Consider the following 15,791-nt stretch of genomic DNA (forward strand, 5'->3'; position numbering starts at 1 on the left):
TTTTCTTCACCCTACAAGAGACAGGACCACACTAGTTCCAAAAAACTTCACTTACTGTGGTGTATTTCAAGGAGGAATGCTTCCTTCATGCTTCTTGTGCACGGTGTTTGGAATATTTCAGCTGTGGATCAGGGAGAGCGTGTCTCTCTAAGTGAGCCTGTTTAATTTGGGAGAAGTGTTGTAGGGCTGAGAAGGAGGTAACTGGTGTTGTTTTTTTTCCCCACACAATTAACCTGTATTTGTGCTGATACGTGTGATTCTGGCTGCGCATCTGTCTCAGAGCAGCAGCCTGTCACCTCACACAAGCAGCTCTCCCAGCTGAGGGGGCTTGTGGGGTGTCAGAAAACCCCTGTCCCCCAAAACCCTCTGGCTCCCTTCAAAACTCATGTTCCCCCTCAGACACCCCTGTCCCCCCAAAACCCTCTGGCTCCCTCAGAAACTCCTGTCCCCCCTCAGAAACCCCTGTAACCCCCAAACCCTCTGGCTCCCTCAAAAACTCCTGACTCCCCTCAGACACCCCTGTCCCCCCAAACCCTCTGGCTCCCTCAAAAACCCCTGTAACCCCCAAAACCCTCTAGCTCCCTTCAAAACTCCTGACTCCCCTCAGACACCCCTGTCCCCCCAGACCCTCTGGCTCCCTCAGGAACCCCTGTCCCCTCAGACCCTCTGGCTCCCTCAAAAACTCCTGACTCCCCTCCGAAACCCCTGTCCCCCCCAAAACCCTCTGGCTCCCTCAAAAACCCCTGTCCCCCCTCAGACACCGCTCTCCCCCCAAACCCTCTGGCTCCCTCAGACACCCCTGTCCCCCCAAACCCTCTGTCTCCCTCAGACAACCCCCAGGTCCCCTCAGACTCCCTCAGCCCCCCCCCAAGCCGGGCTGCAGCAGGTGGGAGGGATGAAGGGAAGGGGAGTAGCCGAAGAGCGCGGAGTCTCCCCGAGCCCTTCCCGGCGCTGGCAGCGGGCGGGGGGCGGGAGGGCAGCGGGCCGGGCCCCCTGCTATTATTAGTAGCGGGCCCCGCAGCGCAGCCCGCCTCAGAGCGCAGCCCGCCGGCCGGCAGCATGCGGGGGCTGAGCGCCTTGCCGCCCGCCTTCCTGCTGCTGCGCCTCAGCGCCCTGCTGCTGCCGGCGGCCGCCGGGCGGGAGCCGAGCCCCGGGCGGGAGCCGAGCCCCGGGCGGGAGCTGAGCCCCGGGCGGGAGCTGAGCCCCGGCAGCCGGCTGGCGGCGGCGGCCGCGCGGGCCGCCCTGCACTACCGCAACTCCCGGGCGGCCTCCCCCGCGGCGCTGCAGGCGCTGGGGCAGGTCCGCAAGGCCACCCTGAAGGTAAAGGGGGAAGAAGGGAGCGGGGAGTCGGGGGGAGGCTCCGGACAGCCTGGGGCAGGCAGGGGGGAGGGGGGGTGTTCCCCCGGAGGGCGGGCGAGGTGTGTGAAGCGGAGCTGGGAAATGTAGGATTAGGAATAATGGTTATAGGAAGAGCGGGGCGGAGCTGAGGCGCCCTGAGCTGGGCACTGGGCGCCTCCCCGGGTCCCCTCAGGGGGCTCAGGGCTCCCCGGGTCCTCTCAGGGGGTTTAAGGCTCCCCGGTCCCCTCAGGGGCTGCTGCCCCACAGCCCCTTCCCTCAGGGCTCCTCAGCCCCCTCAGGGGCTGCTGCCCCACAGCCCCTTCCCTCAGGGCTCCCCGGGTCCCCTCAGGGGCTGCTGCCCCACAGCCCCTTCCCTCAGGGGGCACCCGGATCCCTGAGAGGGGAGCGAGGATCACGAACTTACTGACGATGCTTCAGGATCTCCCGAATCCCCGGTCCAGCACCCTGGAACGTGGGTTGAGGTTTGACCCTGAGCGGCCCGACCTGGCATCAAAGGCAGCACAGGGCAGATTGAGGGAGAGAGGAAACCAAGGCACGTGGCGGGCACATGATGGAAAAGAGAACAGTTTGATAAGGGAACGTTTTCAGTGGAGTCGCTTCTGGAACAACCAGCTACTTTGTGTGAGCAGAGACAGAAAGGACTTCGATTTTTTACCCCTGCAGACCCAGAAGCTCAACCAAAGGCTATGCAGTTCCCGTCAGAAAACATGCCTTTGCCTTCCAAAAAACTTGCCAAACTGAGATGAGAGAAAGGGGCAGGGGCCCTAGATAGGAGCAGCTAGAGGGGCAGAGCTCTCCCCTCATGGAGAGCTTGTCAGGGATGCTGGAGGCAGTGCCCAGGGCATGCCTGGTGCCCCTGCCTCCTGCAGCTGCTGCCCACCAGCTCCGAGCCTTGCAGCCCTTCTCTCCCTCCAGCCACAGGTTTTGGTTTTTCTTTTTTTTTGCTGCTTACTCCATTTCTGAAAGAAAGAGAACATGCAAAAAGTTCTGGGGAACATTTGTGCAAGGATGTAGATCCTGGAAGGAAAGCAACACCTTCCTAGAGAGCTGAGGAGGGTCTAAGCTATTGCAGTGGATGGGATTTAAAACCATCCCTCTCTTCTAGTCCTTCCCTCTAGGTTAGTGCTGGGCAGCTCCCTAAAGCAAGGGCTGGTTGGTTTGGATTCCCAAATGCAGCACTGGATTCCACTGGCTCCTTTTCACAGCCTTTGAAAAGGAGATCTTACAACATTTGTCCTTCAGCATCTGCATGGCTTGTTCTAGCCAGGGCCTGACTCCTAAAATTGAGAATAATACAGTGTAGTGAAAAAAGTTCCCTTTCATGAGAGGTTCCAAGCCAGCCTAAAACATTTAGGATGTACTATTGCAATCCTTACAGCACTGAATGTCAGCTTCAATCACTCACATCTTGAGCTTTCAGTCCTTCCCAGTTGACAGCAGCTCCAAAAAAATTTGAAGCCTGTTTGAGTTGCAGGCAAATTGGAACAGACCAGAATAATTGCCAGTTAAATTTGACAAAACAGGAACAATTCGGATGTCGTGCATTACTTTGTGTAACGCAAGGCAGAAAGATGTCACACCTGTGACAGAAATTGACTGTGCTATTTGGTATTCCTCTTGAAACCTACAAGTTCTCCTTTCCCTGTTCACTTTGGGGTGTGCCTACGTGTATATTTCCGTACATAAATGCAAGTGCTGCTGGGAGCAGCGCCCTGGTCTTGCAGGGAGACTTACCAGAAGTAAGAGGTTGATGCAGATCCTCTTTCCAGCCCCAGTGTAACCGAATATTTGTGATGGAGTTCTGGTTGTGGAAGGGATTTTTTCCACCCACTACAGCCACCTGCCTTTTAATATAGGAAAGAAAAAAATGAGTTCACTTTGGAGGAGTGAAAAGCCTTGTTAGTTCCTCAGAACTCAGTGCTGGAGATACCTGCTGTAACCCCCTTCTGCAGTTTATTTCCCCTGTTTCTTTGCATGCTCTGTGAAAACAAGAGAAATGTACCAGGCATGGTCACTTCCTTCTTTCCTATCCTCCACTGTAAAAAAATGAAAAGAATTTCCTGGAAGGAATTTGCTATATGATTTGAATGCAAGAGACAGTGGAGGTTTTTTTGTTTGCTTTGGTTTGTTTTTTTTAATTTTTCTTTTTAAGAAGGCTAGGTTCCTATTGGTTGGTATATTAATGGATCTAGTAAAAAATAGGATCACTTTATAACGGAATTTAAGCATGAGTGTTGTATTTAAGAAGCAACATTATTAGCGCACTCGCAAGTGAAATTGTGGTAATGAGAAACAGGACTGGAGACAGTCACCAGCACACTAAGTCTGTTAGGGTGAAGGATTTTTCAAGTTCAGGTAAAATGAGACTTCAGTGTTTTTCTCTTCTAGCAACAAACAGCAGGGATGTGCCAAAAGGAATCATTCCCACCTCGGCACTGGCTGCAGGTTTCTTTTTGTTGTCCCTCCTCATTGATGTGGGTTTTCTTTCTGGAGTGAGTATCTTCTAGGAAACAGCAGCATGCCTCTCATGGAATTGTTGACAGCTGCACTTTAAAATACATTTTTGAGAAAAGAAGCATTAGTGTGTGCCAGCTGAAGATCCTAGAATTCAAGAGAGGAGCTTTCAGAACCCTGGCATAGCAGTGTCCCACACCACACTGTCCTGGGAATCCTAACTCAGCAGTAGGAAGGTGAACCAGGAGGTGAAGCCCAAAGGTAAAGCTAGGTCATCTCTTGGCTAAACTGCAACATTTGCTTCAACTGGACTACAAAATACAAATTTTCATACAGGTATTTCTCTTCACAAGCTCCTCTGCACACAAACCCATGTATTTTTCAGGACTATGGCCCTACTGTTAGAAGTCAGTTACAAGATTTCAACTTATTTCCAACAGCCAGGGTGGGAAAGGTGAAACCAGTGGCAGGGTAGGTAGAGTGTCTAGGGAAAGCCAGATACAAAGGATGAGAAAATAGCCACTTCTGCTGCCTTTTTCCTCCTGGCTGGGGCAGCTGAAAAGCTCACCTGGCTGCTCGTGCCTCAGACACCTCCAGAAGCCACCAAGGTGGCTTGCAGGGCCAGTGAGGTGAGAGTGCCCCGAGGGAAGCCCCCAGGGACACCTCTCTGGTTCCTCTGTCAGCACTGCCTGCTTCTCCATGACGAGTGATCGGATCCAGTGACCAGAAACAGGTCCCAGGGAAGACAGGCTGGTGGGGCAGCGCACAGGCGAAGAGCTGGAAAACCTGCAGCAAGGGGTGAGAGAGATCAGCCCCTTCTGTGCCAGCAGGGAGGTTAGAGCAGCATAAAGCAATTGCAAAACCACCTCCCTCAGGACCTGGAATGAAACTGCTCTTAAAAATTGCTCTTCTGGCCTTTACAGGACGAAATAATCTGTCATGAAAGTTGCATAAATTTTGAGCCTGGAAATAAAACAATCCCGTGACCCAGATATTCAGTGGAAAAATGAATTACTCACTTGTTTTCTTCTCTTTTGGACACTGGTGTCTCTGGCTGCTTTCAGCAAGCCATCACTGCCTGATCTCAAGTGTTGCTGAGCTCTCGTTATCTCACACTGTCTGATGGTTTACAGTGATGCATTTGGGGCTGACAGTGGAAAATACCAGTGGAAAGAATGTTTTTCTTCGAAACTAGAAATACTTTTGTAAAAGTTGAAATGATCTCATGCCAGATGTACCTTCTCCCTTGCCCTAGTCAGATGCCAGCAGCCAGCTGGTCTGCCTGCCCAGCCTGAGCATGCACTGCAGCTGTGCAGCACCACTTGAAAGCTCTCTGTGGTGGAGTTGCTGCAAATGAGGAGGGAAGACCTACTTCAAAACCCACACAAGCACAGAATTATGGATTATTTTAAAATGAGTATTTACCAAGTCATTAGTCACATAGCTTTTCTGTAGCCTTCTATTGATAAAAATCAGAGGCTGAATAATTAGTTTATAAAAAGTCCCAATTGATTTTGTTTTCATTACTCCTCGATAACAAGGAAATGCAATGAAACTCCTGAGATATTTTGTCAGACCACGATTGCTTTTCTCAGAGTTACCACAGCTATAAGAATGTGGTTTTTTTCTTTAGCAGCGACTGGCCCAGGTTGCCCAGGGAGGTGGTTGATACCCCATCCCTGGCAGTGTTGAAGGGCAGGTTGGATGGGGCTTGGAGCAGCCTGGGCTGGTGGGAGGTGTCCCTGCCCATGCAGGGGGGTTGGAACTACAATGATCTTTAAGGTCCCTTCCAACCCAAACCATTCTATGATTCCATGAATACAAGAACAAATAATATTGGAAGGATAATTGCCTGTATTTCAAATGACTGAATATGCTGGACAGAAAAGACCCAGCTTAACTCTAAAAGAGTTTATGCTACAGACTTTAAGACCCAGATGTTGTGACTGGAAGGGCACAGGCTGCTCTGTGGATTTTAGAAATGCAGAGCAAGTGGCTGAACCAATCTGCCCCCTTCTCTGCAGCCTCTAACCCCCTGCATGTTCTAAGGGCAGGTGCTGGCCCTGGCACTGAAACTTTGCTGACATTCTGATACTAATGGTTTCCTGGAAGAAAGTTCAACGGGAACACAAAGGCCCAAGTTTAGATAAATAACACACAAACGTTTGCTTTGGGTTCTAATCTTCAAAATTATGCAAACAGCCAGAATTCCCCTCCTGTTTATCTGAGGAGTGTTGTATTTAAAAAACAAATAAGGCTAACAAATCAGCACTTGGTGCTGGAATACAGGAATTGGACTTAAATGCAGACCTTAAAAGGCATCTTGCATTCTCCAGCAATGGGTGTTTTCTATGTAACACAGAATCACAGAATCCTAGGGGTTGGAAGGGACCTCACCTCCCACATGCCTCTATATAACAATATATCCTACACCAGTAGCAAACAGAAGCAAGAAGAGGTTTATGAGAAGGGAGAAAACTTATTAAACCTGGTAATAGAGGCCAAAGTAACAATCTTTCAGACACAGAAGTGTCCTGGCTTATCTATCAAAAAGCTTGTCTAATAAATCACAGGATAGCACGCAAAAAGACTGACTGACTTTCATTTATTTCTGGCTCGTTTAATCAAAGGAAAGGCTTGGAAATGCACCAGGCAGTTCAAGTAACACATCATGCCATTTTAACAAAGAATGCGTTGAATAAAGTTTTCCACACTATTTGTTACGTGGGCTCCCCACTCAAAAAGCAGCACGGACATTTCAGAAGTGAATGTACAGGTTGGTTGGAAAGTAAGAGACTAACGAAGCAGAGAGCAGATAACATCAATACTTTTTATTGGGCTCTGCTCTTACGCTATGAAATGAGACATTGGTTCTGCTCCAGGATAATTAATATTTTTCATGGCCAGCATTAAAAGCCAGTTTCTGTTCCAGCATGCTTGGGGCCAGGACACACTGTGATATCCCACACCAAAGAACCTATTTGTCAACTGAGCCATTTCTGTCAGCAACAGGAAAAACAAAACAAACAAAAAAACCCCAAACAAATCCAAGAAAATGACATACTTCAAAGGTGTCCACTTCTAAGGCTTTTCTGATGTTCTGTGCTACACAAGGTGCTCCTGCCTCCTTCCCATCAGCAAGGAGGAGTATTTTATTGTTCCTTAACAATGGGAATCTTGGATAGGTGATAGGGCAACTTCATGACTGGTATTTTTCAGGGGCAAACAAAGCAGCTGGATCAGAGCCTTGCTCTGAGATGCTGTGCAGTGAAATGAGTCACTTGCCAGTCACAACAGCAACACCCAGACAGGTTAGCAGGCCTAAGGTTACACTGCCTGGGCAATCCTGTCCAGCTGTGGATCAGTCAGCAAGATTTGATTACCTTATATATTCCAGGGCACTCTGACAGCCTGTGCAAAAAAATGCCTCCTGGGAAGCTGAACGCTGATTTGGAATGTTGCTCCGTTTGAAGTTACTCAGTCCCAGTCTGTCCTGTGAAGGACTTGGAGCTGCATTTTTCTTCTTGCATATCTCTGTGAGGAAAGGCTTTAAAACACCCCTGGGTATAAAGGTTATTGCTGTTGTTGTTAAGACCCTCTGTGTTTGCTGCTGGGATCATCTCAGCACATCTCATCTGAGCCCCTTCCTGATGCTGCAGGGCCAGGAGGCAGGCAGGGTGTCCTGATTCCCTCCCCAGAGCTCATCACAACCCCTCAGGCTACAGTCACACTGATGGCTCAATCCTTCTCTCTTCCAGAGCATCCCAGGCTCAGGCCACAAGTACTACCTGCAGTTCACCACCGAAGACTACAAAACTGGGGTGAGTTTATGCTCCACCACCTTTCCCCTGCCAGCGTGCATTACATCAACTTCCACATCTCCCTGACAGGGTGCCTCCCAAACAGGGCACATTTCATTGCTGTCATAAATGGAGCTTTTGCAATGCAAGGACTTACCTTCATGCTCCCACCTGCCTGTCCCACATGGGGCATGGTTTGCTCTTCACATCACCCGAGGAGCTGGTCAGTCCTCTGCCCCTGCCAGGGCCCAGGTGGTCAGAGCACCATGCTCTCCTGCTCCCTGCAGAGGTCTCCTTCAACTCACAGCAGGCAGCCAAGCACCTGAGTGGAGCTTTGCTGTGGTCCAAACTCCATGTGACAGCATGTTCCTCCTTATCCAGCTGTAGTTCCTGCTGGCTCCACACACCAAAATCAGATCAAGGAGTTCACAATTGTGTTCTTGTTGATTGTAACCCTCCCCCCACTCAGTCTGTCAGTCATTAGCAATTCTGCTGCAAGCATCTGCTTTCTCATTGCACACACGTTTTATGAAATTCAGATTAGCTTCAGAATCTAATACGAAGCCTTAATTTATTTTTGTTTCAGGGCTGAAGTCTCACACAATGAAACTGCCTTTTATAAATTAATGTTATTTATTGAGAACTCTCAACCTTGTTTCCAAGATGACCTAGTACATTTCTGCTACACTTTAATTATAAACTTATCTTCAATCATTTGGGTGTTTCAATCTACTTACTCTTCTAGGAAAAAAACAGTATCCTTCTGAAGACTTTCCCCTGTACAGCTTCAGACAAAGCATCTCATAAAGACATGTATGTGCTTCATATGTGTGCCCCACGTTAATGCCAAGAGCTTTTTTTAAGAGTATGTTGCTGGTAAATAAGTTCTTGGTTAAAAGTAAGGGTTTTAAATTCTCCCTTCCCAGGAAAATGCTGGGAGCTGCCTTGCTACGGTGTTGTATCCAAAGAAAAAGTCCCCACCTGTTGTCACTATCAAGTGTGTGCCAGCCAAAGACCAGAAGGAAATCCAAGAAGAGGACAACAGAATTTACCAAATAATAAGGCACCAAACCAAACCAATACAAGGAAACTATATTCCAGGTATGTTTCTCCATTGTATTTCATTTTACCTGAAGGAGTCTGGGGCACTTTGAAGAACACCAGCAAAGTGTGTGCATTTTAGAAAGTACACTTATATTTACAGCAGAACCCTAAAGCCACCCATCTGAACACTCCCATCTTGCCAGTGATTCCTGAGGAGACAAAATCCTGCTGAGTTCAGCAGCAGTAGCAGTCAACCCCATCTTGTGAAGGTGTTTTGCATTTAAAACCGTGGGCAATTTTTAAATTCAAGTAAATGCAAAATGTCCCCAAGTAATAACAACTGCCTTAACCCCCAGACCTTCCCCAGCCACTGGTGGAAGTTCAGCAGGGATGACTAACAGAACTTTTCCATCCTGGAAACAGCATTCCAGGCCCTCATGCCCACTTGGCTAGGGAAGGACCTCCATTATCAGGGATAGGGGTTTCTCACCTCCTCTTGGGGACCCTGCAAACAGTCTCTTGGTAATTCCAGTTCCATCACACTCTCACACTTTTCTTGTGACTGCAGGTTTAGCATAATTCTCCTTCCTCTTCACGACTTTAACACATCAGAGGGAAGATTCACTTCCCAGGAATAGTGCTACACTAGGCAAGAGTGCTCTGTGGTAATTTTTTTTTTTTGCTGAACAGCCAGAAATAGTAATTGTCCTACTACTCCCTTTCTGCCTTGCAGACAGCTATGGAATCATCAACCCTGCCCTGGAGCCAGTGTGGGCTTTGGCTGTTGTTGGCAGCAGTTACATCATGTGGGAGAAGTCAACAGAGAACGTGGGGTACTTCATGGCACAAGTCAAGTCTGTGCAGCAGTGGGTAAGCCAGGTGGATATGGCACAGAAGCTAACAGTCTGCCAGGTAGCAGAGAACCAAGAAGCCATGATTGTCTCCAAATCTCAGTGGCTTCTTCATACAATGATGTCCATCTCTGGACATGTATTGTGTCCAGATTTTGGTGCTAAAATTTTACTCATTTGGAGAACATTTGGTTTTCTCTGTTTGGATGAGTGGATCTGTTGGCTTCTGCAGGTTGAACAGGGAGATCTGAAGGTCCAGTCCTGCAGGTCACCAGCCCTTCACCAGCCAGCTCTCTGGGGAGCAAACACAAACAGGAGTCCCCAGAGCCTGGTCTCTCTCCATCCCCTGTGATCAAGACAGTGTTTGGTTTTTACCCCCAAGTTATTTAGAATGAGATTTCTCTGAAGGGGAGATTGATAGTCAGGTAGGATTCCCAAACTTACCTGAGGGCTGACTCTATGAAGGGGTGTCTGAGTCGGCCTGGTTTGGTGTCAGAGAGCAGCCAGGCTGCAGTGCCAGGCTGCAGCCAGCACCCTCCAGCATTTTATGCAAGAAATGCTCCTAATTCCCCGTCTCTCCACACACAAAACCTGTCTCCCTCCAGCCCTGTGCATCTCACTCCCTAAGCAAGCTGAACGCAGTCAGGTCAATCACAGCACACTCTGAACTTGCACAGTGTAACTTGTGTTCTTCATCTTTTTTTTTTTTCCCCTTTTGCTACACGTCCAGATGAGAAAAGACGATTTTGTTGAGTTTGACTACACTGTCCTACTCCACGAACTCCCAACACAGGTAGGAAAGCACGTGCATTGTGATCCTGCCCTTCACCAGCAGGGACACAGCCTCAGGTCGCTAAAGATGCGGGTTTGTGCATCTCTCCTCCAGGAAATTATCTCATGTCACATGCGCCTCACTTGGCGCCCCAGTCACCCTCTGAAAGTGAAATACTTCTGTGCTCCAGAGAGTGAGGAGCTCGACGATGGATCTGGAATGGGATCCGGATCAGCTGCTGGGATTTCACAGGAGAGGGGAGCAAATTTCTAAGAGAGATTGTCAGCTCCACGCGTAGGTATTAAAGGAGACAATCCTTGTGTTAATTGACCCAGAGTTGTGATCATTTGTCTGTGCAAGTTCAGAGCAGTGAGTCTGGATGCTTTCTCTAGTCTGTTGTGTTCCAAAATTAATTCCTCTGATCTCTTCAACTGCAAGACTCACGTTCTAGGGCTCTCCCTGCATACTGCTATGATCTATATACACAGGTGAGCTCACACGAGTGGATCTGATGTCACTCACTGTCACTCGCAGCAACACAGTCTGTAAACAAACTGAATATATTTGGATAAAAATCTCAAAGAGCAATGATCTGCCGCTACGAAACATCTCTCTCCTAAATTTTTTTAACTCTTTTTTTTTGGGATAGCTGAGTGCTGATTTTTACCTTGTGCCTCCAATAGAACAAACCCCATGAGGCAGGGGGGAGGATGGCTTTGCTTTCCAGGCTGCTGCTGCTGCTGGATCCCAACTTTCCGTCCTCTCCCGGCGCCTGGACTTCGCAGGGATGTGGATGAGCAGCGAAGGGCCCTGCAGAAGCCAGTGCTCAGGGTCTGCTTGTCCTGCTGCCCCTGCAGCATCAGCTTGCAGCAAAGGAAGTTTCTTCTCTTTGTGAAGCAACTTGGAAAATATTGATTTAAGGAAACCTGAGTTTTGTTGTCTCCCCACACCTGGGCACTGCAGGGCAGTCTTTGCCAGAAGGAAATGGAGGATGTTGTCCCAGTCTGGTTGCAGTAGGACACAGTTCTTGGTGTTTTCCCCTGGATGAAAACAGCCCTGTGGGTGGGAGGGCTCTGGACACCTGAGTTCCCACACGTGGGTGTGGGGGAACAGCCAGAGCACCCGTCAGGCAGCTCCAGTCTGTGGCAGCCCTGGTGTCCCTCCTCAACACAGCAAGAACAAGAACACACTGTCCTTGCACACCAAACTTTGCAGCAGCCCCTTCCCCTCACCCTTTCTTCTCTGAGATTGGGCCAAGCTGTCTTGAATTTGTCTTTTTGTTCTCCCCCCTAATTAGCAAGATTCCTGGCAGGTGAAGTGACCTCCCTATCACTAAGCTCACCTCCCCTAGGAAACCAGGCACTGGCTCTGCTTCCTGACACGGGTCTGTTCTTTGTAATTCCTGGGATATGGCACTATCAGTGACCTGCAATGCATAACAATGATTAAGATATTCCACATGAAAGCTGTAACTGGGGGGTACTTATGCTGGGTGATCTGTTAAACTCCAAATCCAAGCATTTTACACAAATGTATGAGTCTGATCTACTCTGACTGAAGCTTTTTCTATCAGCACATAATGGACATGACAATAAATTCCATGAAGCAGCATTTCACTTGCTCTTGGTCTGTTCTTTTGTGCTGGTAAAACGTTTCTCACCACCAAAAGCATGAAATCAGAGCTCATCAGGGCAACGTTTCTTAAGAATCTGGTGCTGAAAATATTTCTTTAGAAATAAAACAAGAAAATCACATGGATTTTGCACTTTGGGGCTCTCTTGGTTTAAGCAACGATTTAACCACAAGTTTATAGTTTCCTTACCTTGTTTTTGTTGCTGCTCTCCAGAAGAGAGGATCAGGCTCTTCCCATTTAATCAGACTGGTGCAGCTTTGACTCCAAATAAGGAACACAAACTTGGGTCAATTTAAAAAACTGCCCTGTGACAGTTTCTGGACAGGTAGCAAACCTGTTAAAATGCTAAGGCAACTTCTTGAGGGCCACAAATTCAGGCAGACCATTTCTGTGGAGACCCAGCACACCCCTGGCAGTGCCTGCTGGCCAGGAATTCCCATCATGACTGGCCCCTACTAAGCAGAATATAAAAGCCACAAATATAAATGCAATAATAAACATTTCTTGCATGCACACTGCTTTTGTAAGACCTCTTTGGATTTTGGTAAATGTGCTGTATTTGCTTAAGAAAATCCTCCAATGTCTGCAAACCTGCAGGGCTTTTCTCTAAATGAGTTCCAGCTGAGCATTTTCCCAAAAACGAAGCTCTAATTGTAAGGGAATCAAGAAGGATTTGGCCCAAGGCAAAACCATCCTCACAGCATTCTGCCTGTGTTTAGCTGGCGTTTACATGCCCTTGACAAATCTTGGACACGGTCAGTTTTTCAAGGTTAAAACAGATTTTAGACTTTCCATGAAGGTTGAGGAGAAGCTGCCCGGCCATCCCTGTTCTGTCTGTGTCTGGTAAACATCAACCACAGTCCTCTGCCAGGAATATCACTGGTTTTGAACTGGAACTTCATTCTGTTTACTGGAAGCCTGGAAAAATGTTGGTAAGCTGAGCAGGTCAGGAAGAGAAAGCACGCAGGGAAAATTCAGAGTGGATCTTCTGGTAGCAATTAAAATAAAAACAAAAAGGATAGTGTCTTCTCTTTCTCACCTAACATCCTTGTTTTATCTCTCTTCTATGAGCGAGCAAGATCTATACAGCCAATTCTCAAGCTGAGCATCACCAGCAACACACCCTCTTGATTGTAAGGTTCTGGGAAAAGTTCTCTTTGGTTTGGTTTTCTAGCCAAGAGCCAAGAAAGCAAGGCCATAAAATAACTCCCTGGTGTCTATCGCTTTGGGCAGAGCCAGCTTCTACTGTTACCAACTCTGTGCCAACACCCTGGTCATCAGGGATCAGCAGATGTGGTGACAATGCCCAGTCTGTGGGGCTGGAGGCTCTGAGCGTCCCTTCTGGAGGATGTGGAGGGAAAACTGACATTTGTTTCCGGACCGGATGCTCCAAGAGCTGAAGCATCTGTGCTTGGAGCACGTCTGTGGAAGCAGCTCAGCCCTGGGTGACAACTCAGCCCCCGTGCCCGTCCAGCAGTCTGGAGCCAGCTGAGTCTCTGACCCTCCAATGGTGAAACTCTCACACCTAGAGCAACAGGAACAGCCTCATACAGAGCAGTGATGTATCGAGCAAAAAAATACAATTATTTTTAATGCAAATTAAGACAAATTTCAAGACAAATCATCACCAGTGTTGTAACACTTGTATATTTTGTCAACGAGCAGCATTTACATGGGAACGTTTCTGCTGTGGTCTCCTGGTAGCTCCAGAGAAAACCACAACGGAAGGATGTCACGAGGAGATGACAATCCCAGGTCCCACTGCCGCCTGGAGGTACCTCGACTGCTCCTCCCATTTGGGCAACTAAGCTTGGAGAGGAGACTGTGAAAAACTGTTCAATGTTCTCAGGAGGCAGTCAGCTCTTGGCTTTGCCCTTTTTTGCAGGAAGTCGCCCCGTTGCTTCGAGGTGTTTGTTAATGATTTCCTCCTGGGTGCTGGGGGAACACGGCTGGTATTTACAGTACTCCATTGTGTATTCACCCTTTCCCTGTAGAGTTGGAAAAGTCAAAGTGAGGATGCTAAACATGTCCACCTATGTAGCAGCAGGTCACACTCATCTGTGACAGAACATGCAAGAATCACCCACTGTTCAGTATCCAACACTGGGCACTGAGCAGGCAGGGATGGGGGGCAAAGAAACGCAAAAAAGCATCTGAAGGTTGTTTCTTTGAAACAAGGTTGCCCGTAGTTCCCATCTCATCAGTCTGTAGCTACAGGTCTATTATTTAAAAAGGACATCTCAATAACATGAGCTCTGCTGTCAAAAATCTCTTTCACCTGCAGCCCCTCAGGAATACACTTGAACTCTTCCAGGCTGTGAATTCAACACCTTTCCTCGCACCATCACTTTGTGTTACTTACAACTCTGAATCTCTTCCCTCCTCCAAGTATGAAACAATTTTTTGGCCACAAATTACAAACTAAGGAGAAGCTATTTTAATTAAAAAGCAGTTAGAATACAGTGAAAACTCTAAGCTTATTTTCCTAGCCTGCATTTGTTTTGATTTTTTGCCACTTTTGCTGCTGCATGTGTGTGTGTGCTGCACAGCAACACACTTGGTTTGCAGAAATAAACACCTTCTAGCAAGAAGTACTGAGAACACTGACCTCTGTGCAAGACCTCAGCTCGGTGGCATATCCAAACATATCATTCAGTGGCACCTGAAATCCAAGCACAGCATTTTTGTAAAAACAAGGTATTTTTCCCCTCAGCTTTGGGTTATAATCCAATTAATCTCACAATATAAAGACTCAGTAAAATCCAGTGCTCTCTGGAATTACCTAATTACCTATTTTTGTCAAGTGCCTCTAATTTCAACTAATTTATATTCACAGTGTGTTTTCAGCAGGAAACCCCCAAAATTTCAAGAGTTTGGATGCACCAGATCTGGAATATAGAATCATAGAATAGTGAAGGTTGGAAGGGACCTTCAAGATCACCAGGTCCCAACCTCCCTGCCAGGAGCAGGGACACCTCCCACCAGACCAGGCTGCACAAGCCTCATCCAACCTGCCCTTCAACACGTCCAGGGAGGGGGCAGACACAACGTGCCTGGGCAACCTGTTCCAGTGCCATCCTATCCTCATGGGGAAAATTTCTTCCTGATGTCCAACCTAAATCTCTCCTCTTTCACCTTAAAACCAGCACCCCTTATTCTATCACTGCCCTCTGGTGAAAAGCCCCTCCCCAGCTTTCCTGGAGCCCCTTCAGGCACTGGAAGGTGCTCAGAGGTCTCCCTGAAGCCTTCTCTTCTCCAGGCTGAACAGTAATATCCCAAATATCCCAAATGCAGGAAGCTGCATCACCCAGGAAGAGGCCCCAACCCCTGCAGCATCTCCAGACTGCTGCTCTAGTCAGTGATCAGAACAGCAGAGGAGCTGAAAGGCAGGGCAGAGGAGCAGGTGAGGGGGCAGAGAGCAGCACCCACCTCAGCATAGAGTGTGAAGTACCCCTCCAGGCCATCCTGCCCGGTGATCACGCCGTGCCGGCGGTTAATCCCAGCGATCACTGCTCCCTGGAATTCCGTGGGTGCCAGCACCTCCACCGACATGACGGGCTCCAGGACGCGCACCGTGGCGTTCTCCATGGCTGGGGAAAAATGCCACAGAAATAACCAAGCATCCAAGAACCAGCCTGCTCTCATTCAGGACAGAGCACAGAGGCGTTCTTTGGTTAATGCTCAGGGCTTCTTATGTCAGTGGGGGAAAAGAATAATGGACTACGAGGAATTCCAGCTCCCCTGCCTTTTATTCCCCCAGAGTGTGATGCCAGGAGGCACAGAGCTTGAGAAAACATTCTTCTCATACCTGTGCAAGGATGATGCTGTGGGTGTTTTCCTTATTCTAGGAAAAGAAGGTTTTCCCTTCACACAACTAG

The 15,791-nt window shown here is 48.4% G+C and overlaps 2 protein-coding genes across 3 annotated transcripts in view; one reads left to right on the plus strand and one right to left on the minus strand.

The window, feature by feature from the left end:
* The first annotated feature begins 980 nt into the window (after positions 1 to 980).
* Positions 981 to 11,891, plus strand: LOC127387895 (ovocalyxin-32-like). Of its 2 annotated transcripts, XM_051626767.1 has the most exons (7): positions 982 to 1,145; positions 1,182 to 1,320; positions 7,572 to 7,634; positions 8,540 to 8,714; positions 9,391 to 9,527; positions 10,239 to 10,301; positions 10,395 to 11,891. In XM_051626767.1, the coding sequence occupies exons 1-7, from the start codon at positions 1,060 to 1,062 to the stop codon at positions 10,551 to 10,553; spliced, it is 822 nt and encodes a 273-aa protein (XP_051482727.1). In that variant the 5' UTR covers positions 982 to 1,059; the 3' UTR covers positions 10,554 to 11,891. The 2 variants fall into 2 exon arrangements, with proteins under 2 accessions (XP_051482726.1, XP_051482727.1); XM_051626766.1 differs by having other exon boundaries at positions 981 to 1,320.
* A 1,585-nt stretch (positions 11,892 to 13,476) lies between these two features.
* GFM1 (G elongation factor mitochondrial 1) overlaps positions 13,477 to 15,791 on the minus strand; it is a 116,567-nt gene continuing 114,252 nt past the window's right edge. Inside the window, exons 17-19 of the mRNA XM_051626761.1 lie at positions 15,343 to 15,503; positions 14,522 to 14,575; positions 13,477 to 13,901 (exon numbers count right to left, since the gene is read on the minus strand). Coding sequence (XP_051482721.1) covers positions 13,770 to 13,901; positions 14,522 to 14,575; positions 15,343 to 15,503 — 347 coding nt within the window. The 3' untranslated portion in view covers positions 13,477 to 13,769. The remainder of the gene's footprint in view (positions 13,902 to 14,521; positions 14,576 to 15,342; positions 15,504 to 15,791) is intronic.

Source organism: Apus apus, chromosome 8, assembly GCF_020740795.1.
Source record: "Apus apus isolate bApuApu2 chromosome 8, bApuApu2.pri.cur, whole genome shotgun sequence".
Classification (NCBI taxonomy): Eukaryota; Metazoa; Chordata; class Aves; order Apodiformes; family Apodidae; genus Apus; species Apus apus.

What these genes read in the sequence shown, in the direction of transcription:
- LOC127387895 (XM_051626766.1), top strand. Translation starts at nt 1,060, where the DNA reads ATGCGGGGGCTGAGCGCCTTGCCGCCCGCCTTCCTGCTGCTGCGCCTC. An exon ending in TCCGCAAGGCCACCCTGAAG is followed by an intron (nt 1,321 to 7,571) that starts GTAAAGGGGGAA and finishes TCTCTCTTCCAG; the next exon opens with AGCATCCCAGGCTCAGGCCA. An exon ending in ACAAGGAAACTATATTCCAG is followed by an intron (nt 8,715 to 9,390) that starts GTATGTTTCTCC and finishes TCTGCCTTGCAG; the next exon opens with ACAGCTATGGAATCATCAAC.